The sequence below is a fragment of the Stegodyphus dumicola genome, chromosome 7, assembly GCF_044657685.1.
Source record: "Stegodyphus dumicola isolate Sdum_Otavi_A_Nest chromosome 7, ASM4465768v1".
NCBI classification, from domain to species: Eukaryota; Metazoa; Arthropoda; class Arachnida; order Araneae; family Eresidae; genus Stegodyphus; species Stegodyphus dumicola.
Window position 1 is genome coordinate 121,247,053 of NC_140774.1, and position 17,583 is coordinate 121,264,635.

A 17,583-nucleotide genomic window follows, 5' to 3' on the forward strand; every position below is an offset into this window, starting at 1 on the left:
CAGTTTTATATCAGCACAATATGGTTGGTGTTGTAAAACATTTTATAGCCTCGAAATTTCACAACAAATTAATAAAAATAGAGAGCAAAATGATTCTTCTTACCTTGTATTCAGCACAGCATCAAGCAAGATCATACTTAATTAACTTGTAATCCAAAATAGGCGTAGACGGAAATTGTAAGATCACAAAACACATTCTTTATTAATACATGAAAATAGATAAAAAATTCGTTAGTATTTCAAATACATATTGAAAAAAGGAGTTATATTATAGAGAGTGTCATATCACTGCCCTTTCCTGAACGAGTGAGAAAAGTGAATAAGTGTGTTACACAATTAACTCTTTTGCAGGGTTTCCAGTTCATACAGTTTATCGTGCTATTGGCGACAGTCCATCACTATATGCATACCAACAGTTGGGTCATAGTGAAAAAATCATGTCATAACCTTTTTATACTGAAATATACTAGCTTGATTGTATTGATAAACAGCAGGTCTGCACCAACAATAAATGGTAGACTGTTCTCCTTCTGTTTGTACGATAAAAATGTACAGATATATTGCACCTTTGGTCTTTGTTACTTTCGTTACATATTTAAGATGTTTCTCTTTCAGATCTGATAGTTTAACATGATGGCAGGCCTAAAATAACAGTGTTTGAACATAAGAAATGTAGCATTACATTTCCTTGTGCAAAGTTTTTTATGCTAATTAACAATTATTATGATTTAAACCTTGCCCATAACTTCTCTTTTTCATAACCTTTTCCAGAATTCAAACTAGTTGGAAATAGATTTAAGTCAAGGATTTTGAATGTTTTAGATATAGAGCTTTTGGTTGTGATGCTTGCAGTTTACGTTCTATTACCCAGCTCTGCCAGCAAATATTTCGGCTTTAGTCATTTCGCTAGCCAGCATTAATGTGCAACATTCAAAGTATTGAGCCAATTTACATATGCCGATTTGTGTAGGTTTTGATTATAATACCTTTAATTTGACATTTGTTATTTTAACTCTGAAGATCATAATGCCTCAGACGGCCTTTCATTCAAACGACCACAACTGTCCCAAACAGCCGAAATTTGAATGTTGTTTTCTTCCCTCATGCAGTAGCAGGTGCAGTTTTCCCAAATGCACTGTATCAGTTTATTGCAGATAGCTTGCCCTAAAAGGATTTATTTGTGGTTTCTTATCTTTATTTGTAAGAAGTAGAAATGATGTAATTTGAAATCTTCACTCTTCTTTGTGCGTTAATGGATGGAGAGGGGAGGATAATGCTGGGACTCTCGAAAACCATTTCGGGTGGTTCAATATTTTAACATGCAGGTTAGCAAAGGCTTTGGTTTTCAAAGAGTTAAATATCTGCAAGGGTGAAGTTTATTTGCAGTTTTTAAATTTGTATGCACAAGTTATGCTTTCTGTTAGTTTCGATAGTTAATAAAAATATCATTTAAACCTTCTTAATACTTTGTTACAATATTTCAGATGGAGCAATAATTTGCATGTCAATCTAATTGGGTCTGAAGGATCTTGAGTATACATTTAGGACCCTATAATTGTATAAAAATTAAATTAAATTTTCATTCTTTCTTTCATAAAAAGCATATAACATGATACAAAAAGAACAGTAAATAAAAGATATTTTATTCTATGTACACCGCAAAAATATCGTGAAAAAAGGGTACAGGTTGCTCAGTAACACGATGATTGATATATTTTGTGAAGTGTGAAGTGCCTTCTGTTATATATACTAATGCCAAAGAATTAGGCTTTGGATCTGTTTGAAGAAGCTGAAAGAAACAATTTAGTGAAATCAATTACTAGTTCATATCAGATAAAATGATATTACAAAACATGGAATAAAATCATTTATCTATTTATTTATTATTTATCAATAGAATGCTAACATATTTTAAATTATATGCAAGGATAAGCTATGAAAAGTTTTATAAAAGGTTGCACTTTAAAAACAAAATATGAAATTGTAATTATATGTCTTACTTTTTATATATATTAAAAAAAAGAAAGAATGAAAATGCAAATAACTGTCCATGGGGAAAAATACCTTAAAATTAAAAAATCTTTAAAATAAAAAAATAATGATGACAGTGAAAAAATTATAAAACATCACAAATCTCTACATATAATAAAAGAAAGAGTTTGTGCGTCTTTTTGTTTGTGCTACACATAAACTAATAGACCCAGGGCTACAAAATTTGGTGTATAGACAAGAGTCAGTGCATCTTGAAGTGATTTTTTCAAAATATGAATCGGATTTTTTTTTATTTTATTTTTTCGATTTTATCGCATCATTTTGAATAGTTTCATTCTTTTAGAAATGTGATTTTGGCAACAGTTTTTCATTCAATTGTATACTGGACTGCTGACTGTTGAAAATCAGCACTGTAGCCACTTGGGAAAATGAGGGCGATAATTCTGTGCAGTTTTTTTAATTTAATGTTACTCTTGGATACTGGACGTTTGCTGAGAGAAGGCAATGGAAAGTTGGTTAATTTATTTATTAGGATAGTTAATATATGTATTAAAGGATATTGCTTATTTCATTGTAATTTTGTTATATGTAATACATTTTTTTTTTTTTTTTCTATTTGTTTTTCCTCCTTTCAGGCATTTTTCTGGTACATTTAAAAGTCAGACAAAGACTGGCAGCATAGCTGCTAGAATTATATAAAATAACAAGTTTATTTAATTACTTGGCACAATTAATGCCAGAAGCTGCTATACATTATTTTCTTTCCTATTCATGTCAATTCATCTTCTTGCAAGTTCTAAAGCCTCACGCAATTTTTTTAAATAGTTTTTACATAGGGTTTAGGACTAGATTCTCTTAAAGATTTCTCACTTAAAGAGACTTTTCATTAAATTTAAAATATATTGCACAGTTAAAGAATAACCTGTATCTTTCACGCTTTTGATGGGAAACTAAATACTGGGACTTCAACTTACCATCTGAATGTTAACAAATATGACTCCCAACAATAATTTTATTGAAAACACATGTTATTTTCAAACACCTATTTAAATTTTAGGCTTGCAATGCCAAACTTAAGCCAAAAACAGGCAACACCTTAATTTGCAGGAACAAAAAGGTTGGGGTGCTTGAATATGGGAAAGAACACATGACCTATTTGCCTAAAAGAAAGGATGCTTTGATGGAGGACTTTCTAATATAGAAGTAATACCTAACAATAATTTATTTTTATACTTTTTATCACTGTAGTTTTATTTTAACAATTATTTAATAGATACATTTTCAGAACAGAATGAAATGTATCACAAACTTGATATGGCAGCCCAAAAATTAAAAAACATTTTTAAAATCTTACCTCTTCATTTTCATATTCAGCAACATAACTAGTATAACCTCCAAACTCAGGATCCCATTCTGAAATTGTTATTAAATTAAATTAATAATTAATCATACATAAAATGAAACTTCATTAATTTTTAAAAGTTATGGGCCTCACCAGAGCAATTGAAATATAGCTGAGCATTTAGAAAAGAACTTTGAGTAAATGATTGATCATGCAATAATGTATATGAGCCATGACTCCACTTCCGTATACTTGAAGAAACCTTTCCCATGCTATCACGATGATAACCACCACTGCCCTCATCATCACCATCAACATCTTCACAAAGTGGATGCAATTTCAATCCAGTTATATTTGACAAAAGAAGAAAAACAGGTTCTGAACAGAATAAATTTTGACATTCTTTTAAGATTGCAGGAACAGAAGTATCAATAATTATTTCATGAAATTTCCTATATAGATAATGAAAAAAAAAAGCAATTAAATCAAATATCAAAGTTAAATAAAAATCAATTACTGATTCATAAATGACTTAAAAATTATGAAATTCCTTTCATATAACTGACATGGGTAAAAATTATTAAAGCCACATAACAAATAAGAAATTGAAAGAAAAGCATGTAGAAAGGCATGTAGCATATAGAAAAGCATTAGAAAAGAGAAAAAACATGATAAGCTGTTTGGAAATAAATGTGAATAATAACTGCAAAAATTTTAAGCATTAAAAGATGTTTACAGCTTTGTCCCTGAAGGACTATTGTTTTCATTTTGCAATTTTGCGTTGAATCACTATAAATGTCCATTTCACTTTTCAAACTGTTGCTTCCACATGTTAGAGTCTTGCATTATATTTGAAGAAATTAAATAATGAAAAATCTGCATAAATGTATGTATATTTCTCACATTGTGATAAAACAACGGTACATAGAGCCATCGAATTTTGAATGATGTAATCCTCCTATGAATATGGGCATGTGGAAGATCAAATTTGAAATTTAGAATTTGTTTTATTATCGATTTCATAGTTTGTAAAACTTAAACGAATTTTTGATTAACAAACTCAAGGATTTCAAAGCAAGCAATGGCAATGTTGTACAGAAAAAAACATTTTTATCTCCAGCGCGTGAGTCTCTGTATCGGAAATTCTTAAGATATGCTCATTTTAAAACTATTTTGTGATATTGCTGTTGAACTGAATTTTATGGTTTAAGTGTGAAGAACATGATATTTAATAAAAAAAAGGTAACACACAAAACGTTAAAAAAACACTCCTTTGGATATAATTTAAAATCTGAAACCTTTCAGATTTTCTTTTTTATTTATTTATTTTCTCAGTTTTTACACATGAAATAAATTCATTATATGAAACTTTTCTCAAATTATGTATCTGTATTCAACGAAACTTCTCAATTTAATGTTTTAACCATTTAAATGAGTGAATCTTTTTTTTTTTTCATCTGCTAAATAATAGCAAATTATGGACATCATGTTTTAATTATGCATTTAATGACTTTAGTGCCAAAAGCCACGTCTCTATCAATAAATAAATATATTATTTTAACTACTATGTATTACAAGCTAAAAACAAAACTTTAATAAATACATCAATAATAGTGAATATATTTAGAATAGAAAAGAATATTACCTATTTAATAAAAATTTTAAAAGGAAATTAATTATAATAATACATATTAACTATTTTTAAAAACATTTTCATAAATTTAAATGCAGTAAAATCCCTAATTACATCCTTTTTAAATTAATGTTTTATTATAATTTTGTCTGCTTATGTTATACATATTGCAATCAAAAATATAAAAAATTAATATTTTATAAGCAAATTATTTAATTTCAAAAAAGTTTTTAATTTTCTGAAAATTCACTTAATTGGTTAAAAAAAAAAGAGCATTCTGTAGCACAACTACATATGACTTCTGATTTCATTTAATAGCAGAAAAAATTAAAATATTTTACCGTCGAGTTGGAGGTCCTTTACATGTCCAAGATATAGTATTACTCATTAAAGCTTTACAAACTTCATTAAACTTTTCTTCCTGCAGAGTATAATATTACAGTCCAGTCAGGTAACTCAAAACTGCATTATTCAACATTAATTAATAATAATGTCAGGAAAAAAAAAAAAAAACTTGATTCCAACATGAATTAAACAAAATCTGTACATAATTTTCAAAATGTAAATGTTAGAATTTTAAAATAATTCAATACCTTTTAATTAAATTATTTTTTCTACATAACTAACATTAAACACCACCATATTTCTGTCTCTAAGCATACTAACAATTAAACTCTGTTTGGCAATATATTTTATTACAACCCGTCAAACACACTTTTATAGTACTTTTTTGAGTTTGATTCTCTTTCTGTTTTTAATTGTCTCTTTTTTTAATATTAATTAATATCACAATATTAATAATATAAATATAATCTTAAGAAAAGAAAATACTGTAAAAAAACTGGCTGACTAATACTATAAAAAGATAATGCATGTTCTATCATTTTTTAACTATAAGATGACAGATACTACTCACCAGCACATGTAGTTTTATTACTGACATTACATGATTCATCCCCCCCCCCAAAAAAAAAATTACCACCAAAAGTTTGCATTTTTTGCTTTAAACAATTTACACAAAAAAAAAAAAAAAAAAAAACTCTTTAAAAGTGCAGCACCATTATTTTTTTAAAATAAACTACCGATTATATGATTTATTGATTATGTACACAATTTTGTAACAAATAATTTTAGAATTAATTTAGTCAATGGAAAAAAAGGACTCAGTATGTTCAAAACAAAATTTTTCACCTGAAGGAAATCACTTAATTCAATTTCAGAGCTCTCCTCGAAGTTTTCACGGATTTCTAACTGTGTAGCTGCATCAAAATACAAAGGATTAATCCAGTCTGTAATATTAACCTAAAGCAAGAAGAGAATGAGAATACTGATTTATTTATACCCAAACCCAAATATTTATTTATACAAAATCAATTAAATACAAATGTTAAATGTTTAATACATAAAACAGGACTCGTAATATCATAAAACAGTAACATAGCAGATTAAAAAAATAAAAACTTCTGTGTATCATAACACATTGATTTAAATATGCCATCTTAAATAGTTAATAAAATGGTTCACAAAATGGGTTTAGATTTGAATTCAAAACAATGTATTCATGCTTAACTCTTTTATTTTCAAATAATATGATATATTATTGTGGCATATAGGCATGCTTTCACTGGCCAGGGTTGTGAGCTCAAACCTTATTCAGCACATTTTACTTTTTTTAACTGAAAAATGCAGCTACTTATTCTATCAGACTAATCAGAAAGTTATGCAGATTATAAATATAGAGTTCTAGATAACAGAAAAAAATACTGTTGCATAAATCTAATTACTAATACAGTATCTTTACAGAATGAGTGCAGTTGAAAATCTGTCAGTTTGTCAAAAAGTCATCTTGAGATGTAGGTAATAGGAGAAGAGTGACACAAGACCCATGTATTCTCACATAAAATTCTAAAGTAAATTGGTTTTGCATGTGAGGGAAATAATAAACTTCATCCAAAGTGAGTCTTTTTTTTTTTTTTTTTTTTTTTTTTTTTCCCAGAATGTTATCTACTAAAGAAAAAAATATCTGATAAAACATTTCATTGATTCCCTAAAACTTGCTTAAAATTAAAAGCTAAAGAAATTTTCTAGGCTGAAATGATGATCAATTATCATGAAGAGCACTATCTTTGCTGAAATATTCCCAACTGCATTCTGAGCCAGATTTAAACTTGATAAGGCCCTAATGCTATTTGAGACATGGAGCCCCTTATAAGTCTGTTATACTATATTTTAATTTTTTGGGAGACTCCCAAGAAAATAGGGGGCTCTAAGCTATGTGTAGCTTATATGCAAATCCTTCACTGACTGCATTTCCTGGTTATAAGAAATGTCAAATTGTTCATTATGTCAAAAGCTCTCCCAGAAATATACCATTTTACAATGCACTGAAACATGATACGAATATATTAAATTACATTATAAAAAAGAAACAGCAACTTCTAGATGACAGCTGATCCAGAAATTCTGTAAAACTTTTTTTCTTGTTGCAATAATTGTATGAATTATTTCCAAGAATGTAAACATAAAATCAACAAAAGAAACATTATTCAGAATCTCAGCAGAGAAGAACAGTGCTTGAAGAAAATGTTTATAAGAGAATTTTATTTTTTATGTTAGAATTATCTTGATGTAAGTGCAACTTTGAAACTGAACAAAAAATTATGTCTACCTACAGAATTCAAGAGATAGCACTAGCACAAAAATGAAGAAAATTAAGCAATTCACAGTAAGAGAAACTTTTAATAGAGCAAATAAATAAATAGAGCTGCCCTTCCCCTTTTTGTAAATTTTGATTTCTTTAAGGTCATAAATGCTTCTTTTTTATATAAATCAGAATTTCATATTTTTAATTTTATAATTTCTATATTATATCCTACTAGATTTAAACTAATTATTTAATATCTAGAAAAATGAAATCCAAAATTGTCAAGTAAGCCCTGACACGTCCAGATCTCAGACTTTATACTGAATTGATGGCTTGTTATTTTTTGTTCTAACAAATTATATTTCTCTAGTGAAGTGAATATGGCATAAATAAATCATACATTAAAAATATCTACTTAGGCATTTTATATAATATTGATACACATGCTGAATTAAATTTTAAAATACATATGTTTCAACATAAAATTTTATACAGTAAAGAAATGCAACAAAATTTTATATGTGTAATTTAAAAGAAAAACACTTTTTGAGCAGCAGGTATTTATTAAAATAGAAAATTATTTTCCCATCCTAAGAGATGTTGTATCCAAAAGAATATAAATAAAGGATCTAAATAAAAGATCTAAATAAAACTGCATGTTTCTCGTGCAATTCCAGATATTAAACTAAAAGTTTTAATAAAATGTTTAACACAAAATACTTTTACAGGGTGATTAAAAGGGTGTCAGACAACTTTTAAAAACAAGTAAGAAATACAAAAGCAAATAATTTCTGTGTACAAAAATGTACCCTCAAACTTCTTGTGTATGTTAGAAGATTTTTTTTTTGTCAGATATTGCACTGGATATTGAGAATCCTTATCATTCAAGTCATTGATGTTGCAGAAATAGGATGTATTTTTACAGTAATATTGAAATGCTCATATGCACTTTGAGGTAGTGAACGTGTGTAAACTGGGACTAAATTATATAATGAATATTTCCTAAATAACCATCAGTTTGTGCATTAATATCATAGATTGTATCTAGGTAGAATCTTTAATATAAAGAACCATTATGTTCAAGAATGAACAATATGCACCTGCAATAGAAAACATAGTCTTCACCAAAACTGAACATAAACTATGTACAAATAAATGCATGAACTATTTTGCAGCATGTTGTACCTTAATCCAAAATGTGACAAATAATATACAAAAATAACTTATATCCTCTTCATATGCAATAGGTTCAGTTACGGTAAACAGATTACTCCTAGCATGTGGACTTTACCTGTAGTTTTTGGGGGGGAGGGAGGGGGAGCAGCAGTTACTTACACGTGTCTAATAAAACATACTGTATTGCAGTACCAGTATTCTTTTTTATTATTATTATTCTTGTATATTCACTCAGTATACTCGGCTAGCATTTGCAGCTACACATTTCAGTATAAAAATGATTTGTAGTATTTTTAACTTATCTTTACATTAAGACCATTTCAATCTTTCTGTGTTTTCAATTATTTAAAACTGTTCAATTTATACTCACTTTGCATGCATACAGAAACATAGTATATATGTATATCTCAGTACATCAATTATATTTTTTGTATTATTTTTAAATTTCAAAAATAATTGTTTCTGAAAACTAACTTCTTTAGATCTGTGAAATTAAAAATATTAATAATACAAAAAATATTAAAAAATCTAACAAACCATTTTTTCCCAAAATTTTATTTATATTCTTAGGCTAATTGTTATCTTTAAGTTATTTATATGTTATTATTTGTATTATGATTCATGTTGTGTGTTGTATATTATAGTGCAAAATGTAAGGGGGTCAATAAAGATAACCTTTTTTTAAAAAAAAGGATAATGAAAGAAAAAGGTTGGGAATCTCTGACCTAGATGAAGATTTACTCATATTGCAAGCCATGGAAACTTGCACAATTAATTTAATTTATTTGAAAATAAATCTATAAAATTTCTAATATTCAACAGTTTTATCACCTTAGTTGGTAGTGCATATATTATATAGTCAGCATTATTATTTTTGCATGCATTTCTATAAGAAAATCCATTCATTTAAAATAATTCTATGCAAAAAAAATCTGCCAATGTCCTGTATTATCTTAAAACAAATATTAAACAATAATTTCAAAAATCTTCATAACATTTTATGTAGAATTCAAACTGGTAAAGACAATACAAATACTTTTTAAATTAACATACAGAAACTGGCGAAGGAAGACTGAACAATACTGTTTCTTTCAATGGAACAGATGATTTAAGTGCTGGACCATGGAACCATCCACTGACTGAAATCCTAGTTTTATCTGAAAGAACTTCCGAGACCTAAAGAGGGAAAAGAGAAATAAGAATTGCACGTTATTTATAAGTATCATAATATTACTCAGAAAGAAAAATATTATTTTATTAAAAATTAAAATATACAAACAAAATTAATAAACACTAAAATTATATAAAAATGCCATAAACTAAATACATATTCCCTCTCATATCCCTCACTAATTTTTAACACTAAGTTCTAATTTTTTTTTAAATATTCACATATTTTTTCCCTTCCTCTATTGTACATAGTTTTACCCCATGAGGGTTACTTTAATCTTAAAATTGTATTCCCTTGATTAATTTTATACAGTAAAATTATTATTTAAGTTTCTATTTGCCTTTTAGTATTAGCATTTTACCAATTTTACTTTCCCTCGCATTTATTATTTGAAACTTATTTTATGCAGAATTTTCATTAAACTACACAGATGTAGCAGATGTTCTCACACTTACTTTTCAAACATGTGATTTCATCTTACTTCTATTATTTACATTCTAGCTTATATAATGTTGATGTGTTTCATCTTTGAAATCAAGTCTTTTTGTTTGTCCATTTTTCCTTCATGTCTCTCAGGGCAACTGAGGTAGAGATTCATTCAAGTGAAATGTCCCTTAAGCTTGCTAGCTGAACCAGACATGTTGCACTCTAGCTCAATTTTCAGCAGATATTGTAATGTTAATATTACTATGCATTCTTATTGGACTGTAAGTTTCTTTTAAAGAAATAATATTGTGATGAGGCCTAGTGGTGCAGGGACTAGTGCCACCACAGGTCTGAGGCTCAATCCCTAGGCTGGGCAAGGTTGACTCAACTTTTTATCCCTTGAGTGGGTCAATAAAATGAGTACCAACTTCACTTGAGGACTAAACACCAGGGCTCCTGCAACAAGCTGACCACTTGTCCAGTGTATATGCTTATATACCCTAGGGCCAACAGTCAAGAACACAGATATCAGGGCACTGCAGGCCATGGCTCACTAAGAGCCATTGCACCATTCAGTTTAAATTTTTTTAATATTGTGATAGTTAGCAGTAGTTTATCCATGACTAATTTTCATTTGTTATGTTCTTACTGTAACAGCATTCTTCAGAAATTAAATTACTGGTACAAATTTCCTTCTCAATTTTCAAATGAAAAAATTAGTTTAAAATAGGAAGAAATATGTAAGAAAATATGGTGTATTAGTGTTTCTCATCCACCAGATACTTAACACCGGTATTGAAGAAAAACATTAGAATAATAGTTTTTTATACTAAAACTGCCTAAGAAGCAAAAAAAATCTCATTTCACTGCCCAGTTCTCAAAATCCAATTGAGCATAAAGAATGACTTTGCAAAATGAATAAAATTCAAACAAAATATGAATCAGTCATTCTGTTTTATTAGAAGACCAGTCACAGTAACAGAAAAAAAGTGGGCTTTCATGCTGCACTCTTTAAATGAGATAAAATATAGTATAACATATATAAATAAGACATACTTTAATGTATAGTATCTACCACAAAAGAAAATTGCTACCTCCATGATTAATTATCAATTAGACATCAACTGCAAACCAACACTACTTAATACTTCATAACAGCAACTTATTCTTTGCTGAAAGATATTTTGCATATTGTAGATAAATTGAAAATATACTGTTACAAATTTTTCATTTAGTGAGATATTTTTAGTAGATTTATAATTAAAATTGTTTTATTTCCCCGTGAAATGCAACGCGTGATGCATTTTAAGAGAAAGCTATGCCATAAATTCAAAATACAAGAGCACATGCATTTAACACTGAATAAAAGTTTATCTCGGTAATTCATATTTAATTTGAATAAATGTAATTGACTAAGTTGTCAGCTATAACCATAATTCTACTCTTTTTGCTTTCCAGAAATTGCTAGAACTATCTCACGTGGCCAATTTAAAAAGCCATAAAAGCCGGAGAGAAACATCTCAGCTCAGTAGTTGTTTCTTAGTTGTTGTTTACTTAGCTGCAATAATTTTTGTTCATTGGATTAGCTTTCTCTGCACTTTGGATTGTGTTCTATTTAATGTTTTAGTAGTTTAAAATATAGCTACTGTTTATATTGTGATATTGTACGAATATATTTGAGGAAAAACCCAGCATTTTTTTTATATTTCTTGTGACAAGAATAAATTTTATTAACTTTTTATCAGACTTGTGCATTCAATCCATTACAGACCCATACACATGCAGCACTTTTTGGTGTCAGGAGTCGGGTTGAATGCCGAAAATGAAATTTATGGAGTAGCAGTTAAGACAGCTGATTGCAGCCTTTGCTGCATTTAAAGAGAAGATGAAAGCAGGTCAAAAGAAGATGGCAGATGGTAAAGAATCAGTTAAAGAAGAGATAAAAACCATTCAAGGAAAGATAAGTTAGTAAAAAATCAGTTAAAGAAGAAATGAAGCTCTTCAAGCAAAGATGTCGGCTGGTCAAGAATCAGTTAAAGCAGAGGTGAAAGCCATACATGTAAGATTGAAGGAAGAGAAGAAATGAAAATAGAAATTATCTGCATAATAAAAAATATGGAAGGCAGAATTGACGCGGTTGAAAATAAAGTTGGACACATTGAAGAAAGAGTTTCTGCCGTGGAACAAATTGATGACAGGGTTACTGTGGTTGCCAAAGAAATTGATACCTTGAAGAAATTCGTAGTGACTCCATGGAGCAATAATGATGATTTTAAATTTTTACCCATGCCTGCTCGTTCCTGTCTGATGTTATCCACGTATGATGGGAAGACATCCTGGAAAGTATATAAGACATAATTTTCTATAGTGGCAGAAGCGAATGGATGGGATCCCCAAGAAAAGACCTGCCCTCCCGCCACTTCTACGAGAGCAGATGCCGCAAATATCCTACAGACTCTTCCAGAAAACAAAAGGCTAGATTTTGAAGCTCTATCTGGCACATTGGAGCTGCACTTTGGGAAGAAGCATTTAAAAGACTACAACAGACTTCAATTAAAATCCCGTTATTAGAAGCCAATGGAAACACACCAGGAGCTTGCTACAGATGTTGAAAGGCTGTCCCACTTCGCCTTTTTAAAGTGCCTGACAGAAACAAGGGAAATCCTGTCTCTGCAACACTTTATCTACGGCATCCAGGATCCTGAAATACAGAAAGCTCTATGAATGGTGGATGTCAAACATTTGAAAAACACTCTAGTGTACACTATGAAATTTGAGGCAGCCCAGCAAGCAACTGGTAGAGACCGTTACCCAGTCAGAGTCCATGAGCAAGTCCATGAGCCAGTGGATCAAGTAATGGCTCATTTAGATGAATTATTCTGACAAGTCAATGCTTTGATATGGAGTAAGATTAAGAACAAACTGGCTCTAAAGTGTTCAAAATGTGGTACTGAAGGTCACATATAATGACACTGCAGAACACACCAGGGCATGAAAAATAAAGCAGATGATTTGACAAGATTAGTTAGTGCCTTGAGTCGGAATAGGAGTGAAAAGAAGCCATCCCTAAAATGCTGGAATTGTGGAACTGAAGGCCACATATGAAGAAACTGCAGAACATCCCAGAGCACGGAAAATAAGACAGACAATTTAATGCTAGGAGACGGAAAAGGAGGGCCAAGAAATCAAGGCGCTGGAATTGCGGAGCTGAAAGCCACATAAGAAGGAATTGCAGAACACCCCAGGGCACGGAAAATAAGACTGTTTCCTAGTAACGACGCAGGGAACAAATTAATTGTCATATTGGAGTTTGAATGATAGAGAAAAATCCAATTTTAAAGCACTCAAAATTTCTACAACAGTAATGGATTATTCATCAATGGGCATATCGATGGAGTTCCTTGCAATATGATCACTGACACAGGAGTTAATATTACCATCATTCGGAAAGCTTTAGCTCAACAATTTAGGCTAAACGACATCGTGGATCAGATCCCTAAGTCATCAAATTCTAAGCCTAAAGTCGTTCATTACGACAGGTTAGCTCTTTATTATGGCCATAGTATGTACTGTATATATGTAAATAGTACAAGACCATGGTCATTTTTGTTTCTAAATTTGTAAATTTGTGTAGTCATTTATTTATTAATATTTGATTTATTTTAAGTTACTTATTGCAATTATTGTTTGTTGTATGTTATCGTAATGTAATGTGTATTATTGAATTGATGCTTTAGTTGTAAATATGGCTTCCAGTCCAGGGATTGTACTGTCTGCGACATGCAGTCGTTGGGAAGTCGTGTTACGAATTTTGCATTTAGTTAGATACTTTTAAAAGGTTTAAAATAGAATTTTTTTTTTTTTTTTTCCCCATGCAATGCAGCGCATGATGTATTTTAAGAGAAAGCTACACTGGAAAACTAAAAATACAAGAACATGTGCATCTAACATTGAATAAAAGTTTTTCTTGGTAATTTATATTTAATTCAAATAAATGTTAATTGACTAAGTTGTTAGCTGTAACCGTAATTCTACTCTCTTTTGCTTTCCAGAAATTGCTAGAACTATCTCACATGACTGATTTAAAAGGCCATAACAGCTGGAGAGAAACATCTCAGCTCAGTAGTTGTTTATTAGTTGTTGTTCACTTAGCTGCCATACTTTTTGTTCAGCGGATTAACTTTCTCTGCGCTTTGGATTGCATTCTATATAACGTTTTATTAGTTTAAAATATAGCTATTGTTAAATTGTGTGATATTGTATGAATATTTTTGAGGAAAAACCCAGTGTTTTGCTATATTTCTTGTAACATGAATGAATTTTATTATCTTTTTATCGGACTTGTGCATTCAATCTATTACGAACCCATATGCATACAGCAATATATTAATTATTCTTTCAGGTGCAAAATATGTTCTCAGTTTTTATTTAACAAGGAGTAAGTATTCTTTCAAGAAAAAGGCATTTTTCCTTGCAATAGAATATGCAAAAATTATCATGAAATGTGGCAGCTCAAGGCAGCATTTCGAGATGCAATGCTAAAAGTTGCAGGCAGGAGAAAGGCTGGGTATTAATTATAAGGTTCCTAGATACCATTTGCAATAGCAGTACCAGTACAAAGGAAAAGAAAACTGTTTTAAAGTCAAATTAATAGCAACTACAAATACATGGCTACCAGACTCTATATGCAAGAAACAAATGTTAAGTAGAAAGATATATATAAGAAATTAATGCAAGCATAGTTTTGTTGTATTTACTTCTTTCCAAAATGTTTTTTTATTTCTGTACATTTTCTGCTCAAAGGTTTCACAAGTTCCACCTTTATGCCATCTAATCACCAGCTTAAATTTTAATGAAACTCCAGCAATTACACAATACATACATGCTTGCTTAGATTTACGCACCATTCAACTTTAATAAAACTTTATTCCAGCAATTATACTGCCCATACACATATATTCATAAATAATCAAAACATGTCCATATGTGAATCATCAAGAAAATGTAAATTGTAATCAAGTTTAAAACTAGTACTTTAATATCATAATACAAATTTAGAAAATTTACTACTGATCTTCCCATCTTCCCTTTTTTTGTTGTTGTCATTTCAAAAATAACTGCTGCATGTTTAACATATTTTTGATAATTTAAAACGTACTAAGACCACCAGAGGGCATAGAGGCATATCAACAGAAAAGATCAGCTAATGATGCATGGCAACTAATAACCAATATGTGACAATATATATAACTTTAAAAAAAAACTTATTTCATCAAATGCACAATAAATGAAACAGCAACTGAGTAAAGTACCAGTATTATTAAAAAAAAAAAAAAAAGTGAAAAAATAAAAAAATAAAAGGATTTTAAAATTTTGTTAATTACGGCCAATAATCTGTTTGAGCCTACAAAATATTTTTAAAAATCATAAATTTAGGAAACTTTAGTAATTAATGCAAAATTTAAATATAAAAAAAATTACAAAATTGTATTTAAATCTCATTACTTACTTTTAATAATTTATACACATTATAAAATCCTGCCAGATATTCATTCACACATGATTCTACATTTTCAGTTATTTATAATTTAAGAGAAGAAAAAAACTGAAATAATTTAGATTTTAACATTGCCCAAATGAACTCATTTTACTTGCAATGTGAGTTGTTCTTCTTCTGACAAGAGCTCACCAGCAGTCAAGCAGTAAAGTCACTGAGCACTGGTAGTCTTGTCTGACGTCAAATCCTTCAAACAGGCTAGCTGCATGGCCGTTTTCATTGTTTTCCCCATGTGTAACAGTATACGAGCCAGTTTTCCTTTAAAAGTCCTCTACAAAGGCTTTGCTCCCCTTAGGCAAATAGCCCTTGAGTGCTTTGCCTTAATCAAATAAACCAAAACAATCTTCCGACAATGTTCAAAGTGTTTATTTTCTGGGTTGTTTAGTTTTTAAAACAATGTTAATTTTTCCAATTTTGTTTGTGTTGTAGTGCACTTTTATCAGTTATTTTACCTGGGATAAAAGTTTTTTTTCTTTAGATGCAAAAGTGATTTGATGGAAAATTTAGATTCAAGAAGAAATAAAAAAATAGGGCTGGGGGATAAATCAAAATTACAATCTTAAAACTTCACACTGCTATTCAACATCTTGAAATCTGTACCATTAAATTTTCAAAAAGTTGAAACGAAAATTTGTTTTAAAAAAGAAATTTCAATATGATCTTGGCATGCAGATTCCAATTTAAGATATGAAACAGCTTTAGGCTTAGCAGTTACAATAGGCCCATCTCCAAAAACTAAAGACACAGGACACAAAAATCTTACAGTCAAAATGTGTTGTTTAAAATGTCAAATGGTTCTATAACCCTTTTCTATAACCATAAATAGGAAGCAAATACATGTAAAATGGAGAAAAGAAATTAAGATAGAAGAAAGGAAGATTTAACAATGATTAAATGAAAGGAAGATTAAAGGAAAGAGAAGAACGAAGAAAAGAAGAAGAACGAAAAAGAAGAACTTCTTGAAGAAGAACGAGGGAATAAGTTTCAAATGTATTTTACTAAGGACAAATTTCGACATTTTATAAAGAATTAATTACAAAGATACACTTCATGAAAGACTATAAAGTACTACTTTAAGATTTTTATTTTTATTTATTTTTTTATATGGCACACTATATGGCAATGTAAAAACCTTTGATTTATTAATAAATACTAGATAAGGGCGGATGTGGGCAGAACCGATTAACCGAAATGGTAAAGGGATGGTCCTCCGTTACTACTACTACTACTACTACTGTATGATATTATTTCACCACAAATTAACACCACATGGAAGCTTGTGCACTTATTTAATATGGAAGATATGCCTATTCGAACTGTGGATATGCACTTATGCAGCAGATACGTGATCTTCTTCAACATTAGGATCAATGGTGTGGTTCACAGAATTATCAACATAGATAATACAGAGAATGCTCCTTTGAAGATAATTTAGTGTTACATCCAATGACAGGTGAAAGAGGTTTGTATCTCCCCCACCCCCTCTTTAAAGTTTGTATTTAATTTGAACTTACATTGTCCATAAGAGAGTAATGTTGGGACACACAAATATTTAAGAAATGCCTCACTAGGTGGCTGCACTAGCCAACAACAATTTTTGTTTAAAAATAAGGTTTGATAACAGCACATGCTAATTTATAAA

General features: G+C 29.7%; 1 protein-coding gene and 1 long non-coding RNA gene across 2 annotated transcripts in view; one reads left to right on the forward strand and one right to left on the reverse strand.

Annotated features, from left to right (window-relative positions):
- Positions 1-14,716, forward strand: part of LOC146996329 (uncharacterized) — a 110,277-nt gene extending 95,561 nt beyond the window's left edge. The window contains exon 3 of the long non-coding RNA XR_015042188.1: positions 14,437-14,716. This is a non-coding gene — a long non-coding RNA (uncharacterized LOC146996329). The remainder of the gene's footprint in view (positions 1-14,436) is intronic.
- sud1 (Prolyl 3-hydroxylase sud1) overlaps positions 1,623-17,583 on the reverse strand; it is a 43,638-nt gene continuing 27,677 nt past the window's right edge. Inside the window, exons 8-13 of the mRNA XM_085820768.1 lie at positions 9,841-9,963; positions 6,159-6,269; positions 5,309-5,388; positions 3,488-3,786; positions 3,347-3,405; positions 1,623-1,789 (exon numbers count right to left, since the gene is read on the reverse strand). Of these exons, the coding sequence (XP_085676894.1) occupies positions 1,643-1,789; positions 3,347-3,405; positions 3,488-3,786; positions 5,309-5,388; positions 6,159-6,269; positions 9,841-9,963 (819 nt within the window). The 3' untranslated portion in view covers positions 1,623-1,642. The remainder of the gene's footprint in view (positions 1,790-3,346; positions 3,406-3,487; positions 3,787-5,308; positions 5,389-6,158; positions 6,270-9,840; positions 9,964-17,583) is intronic.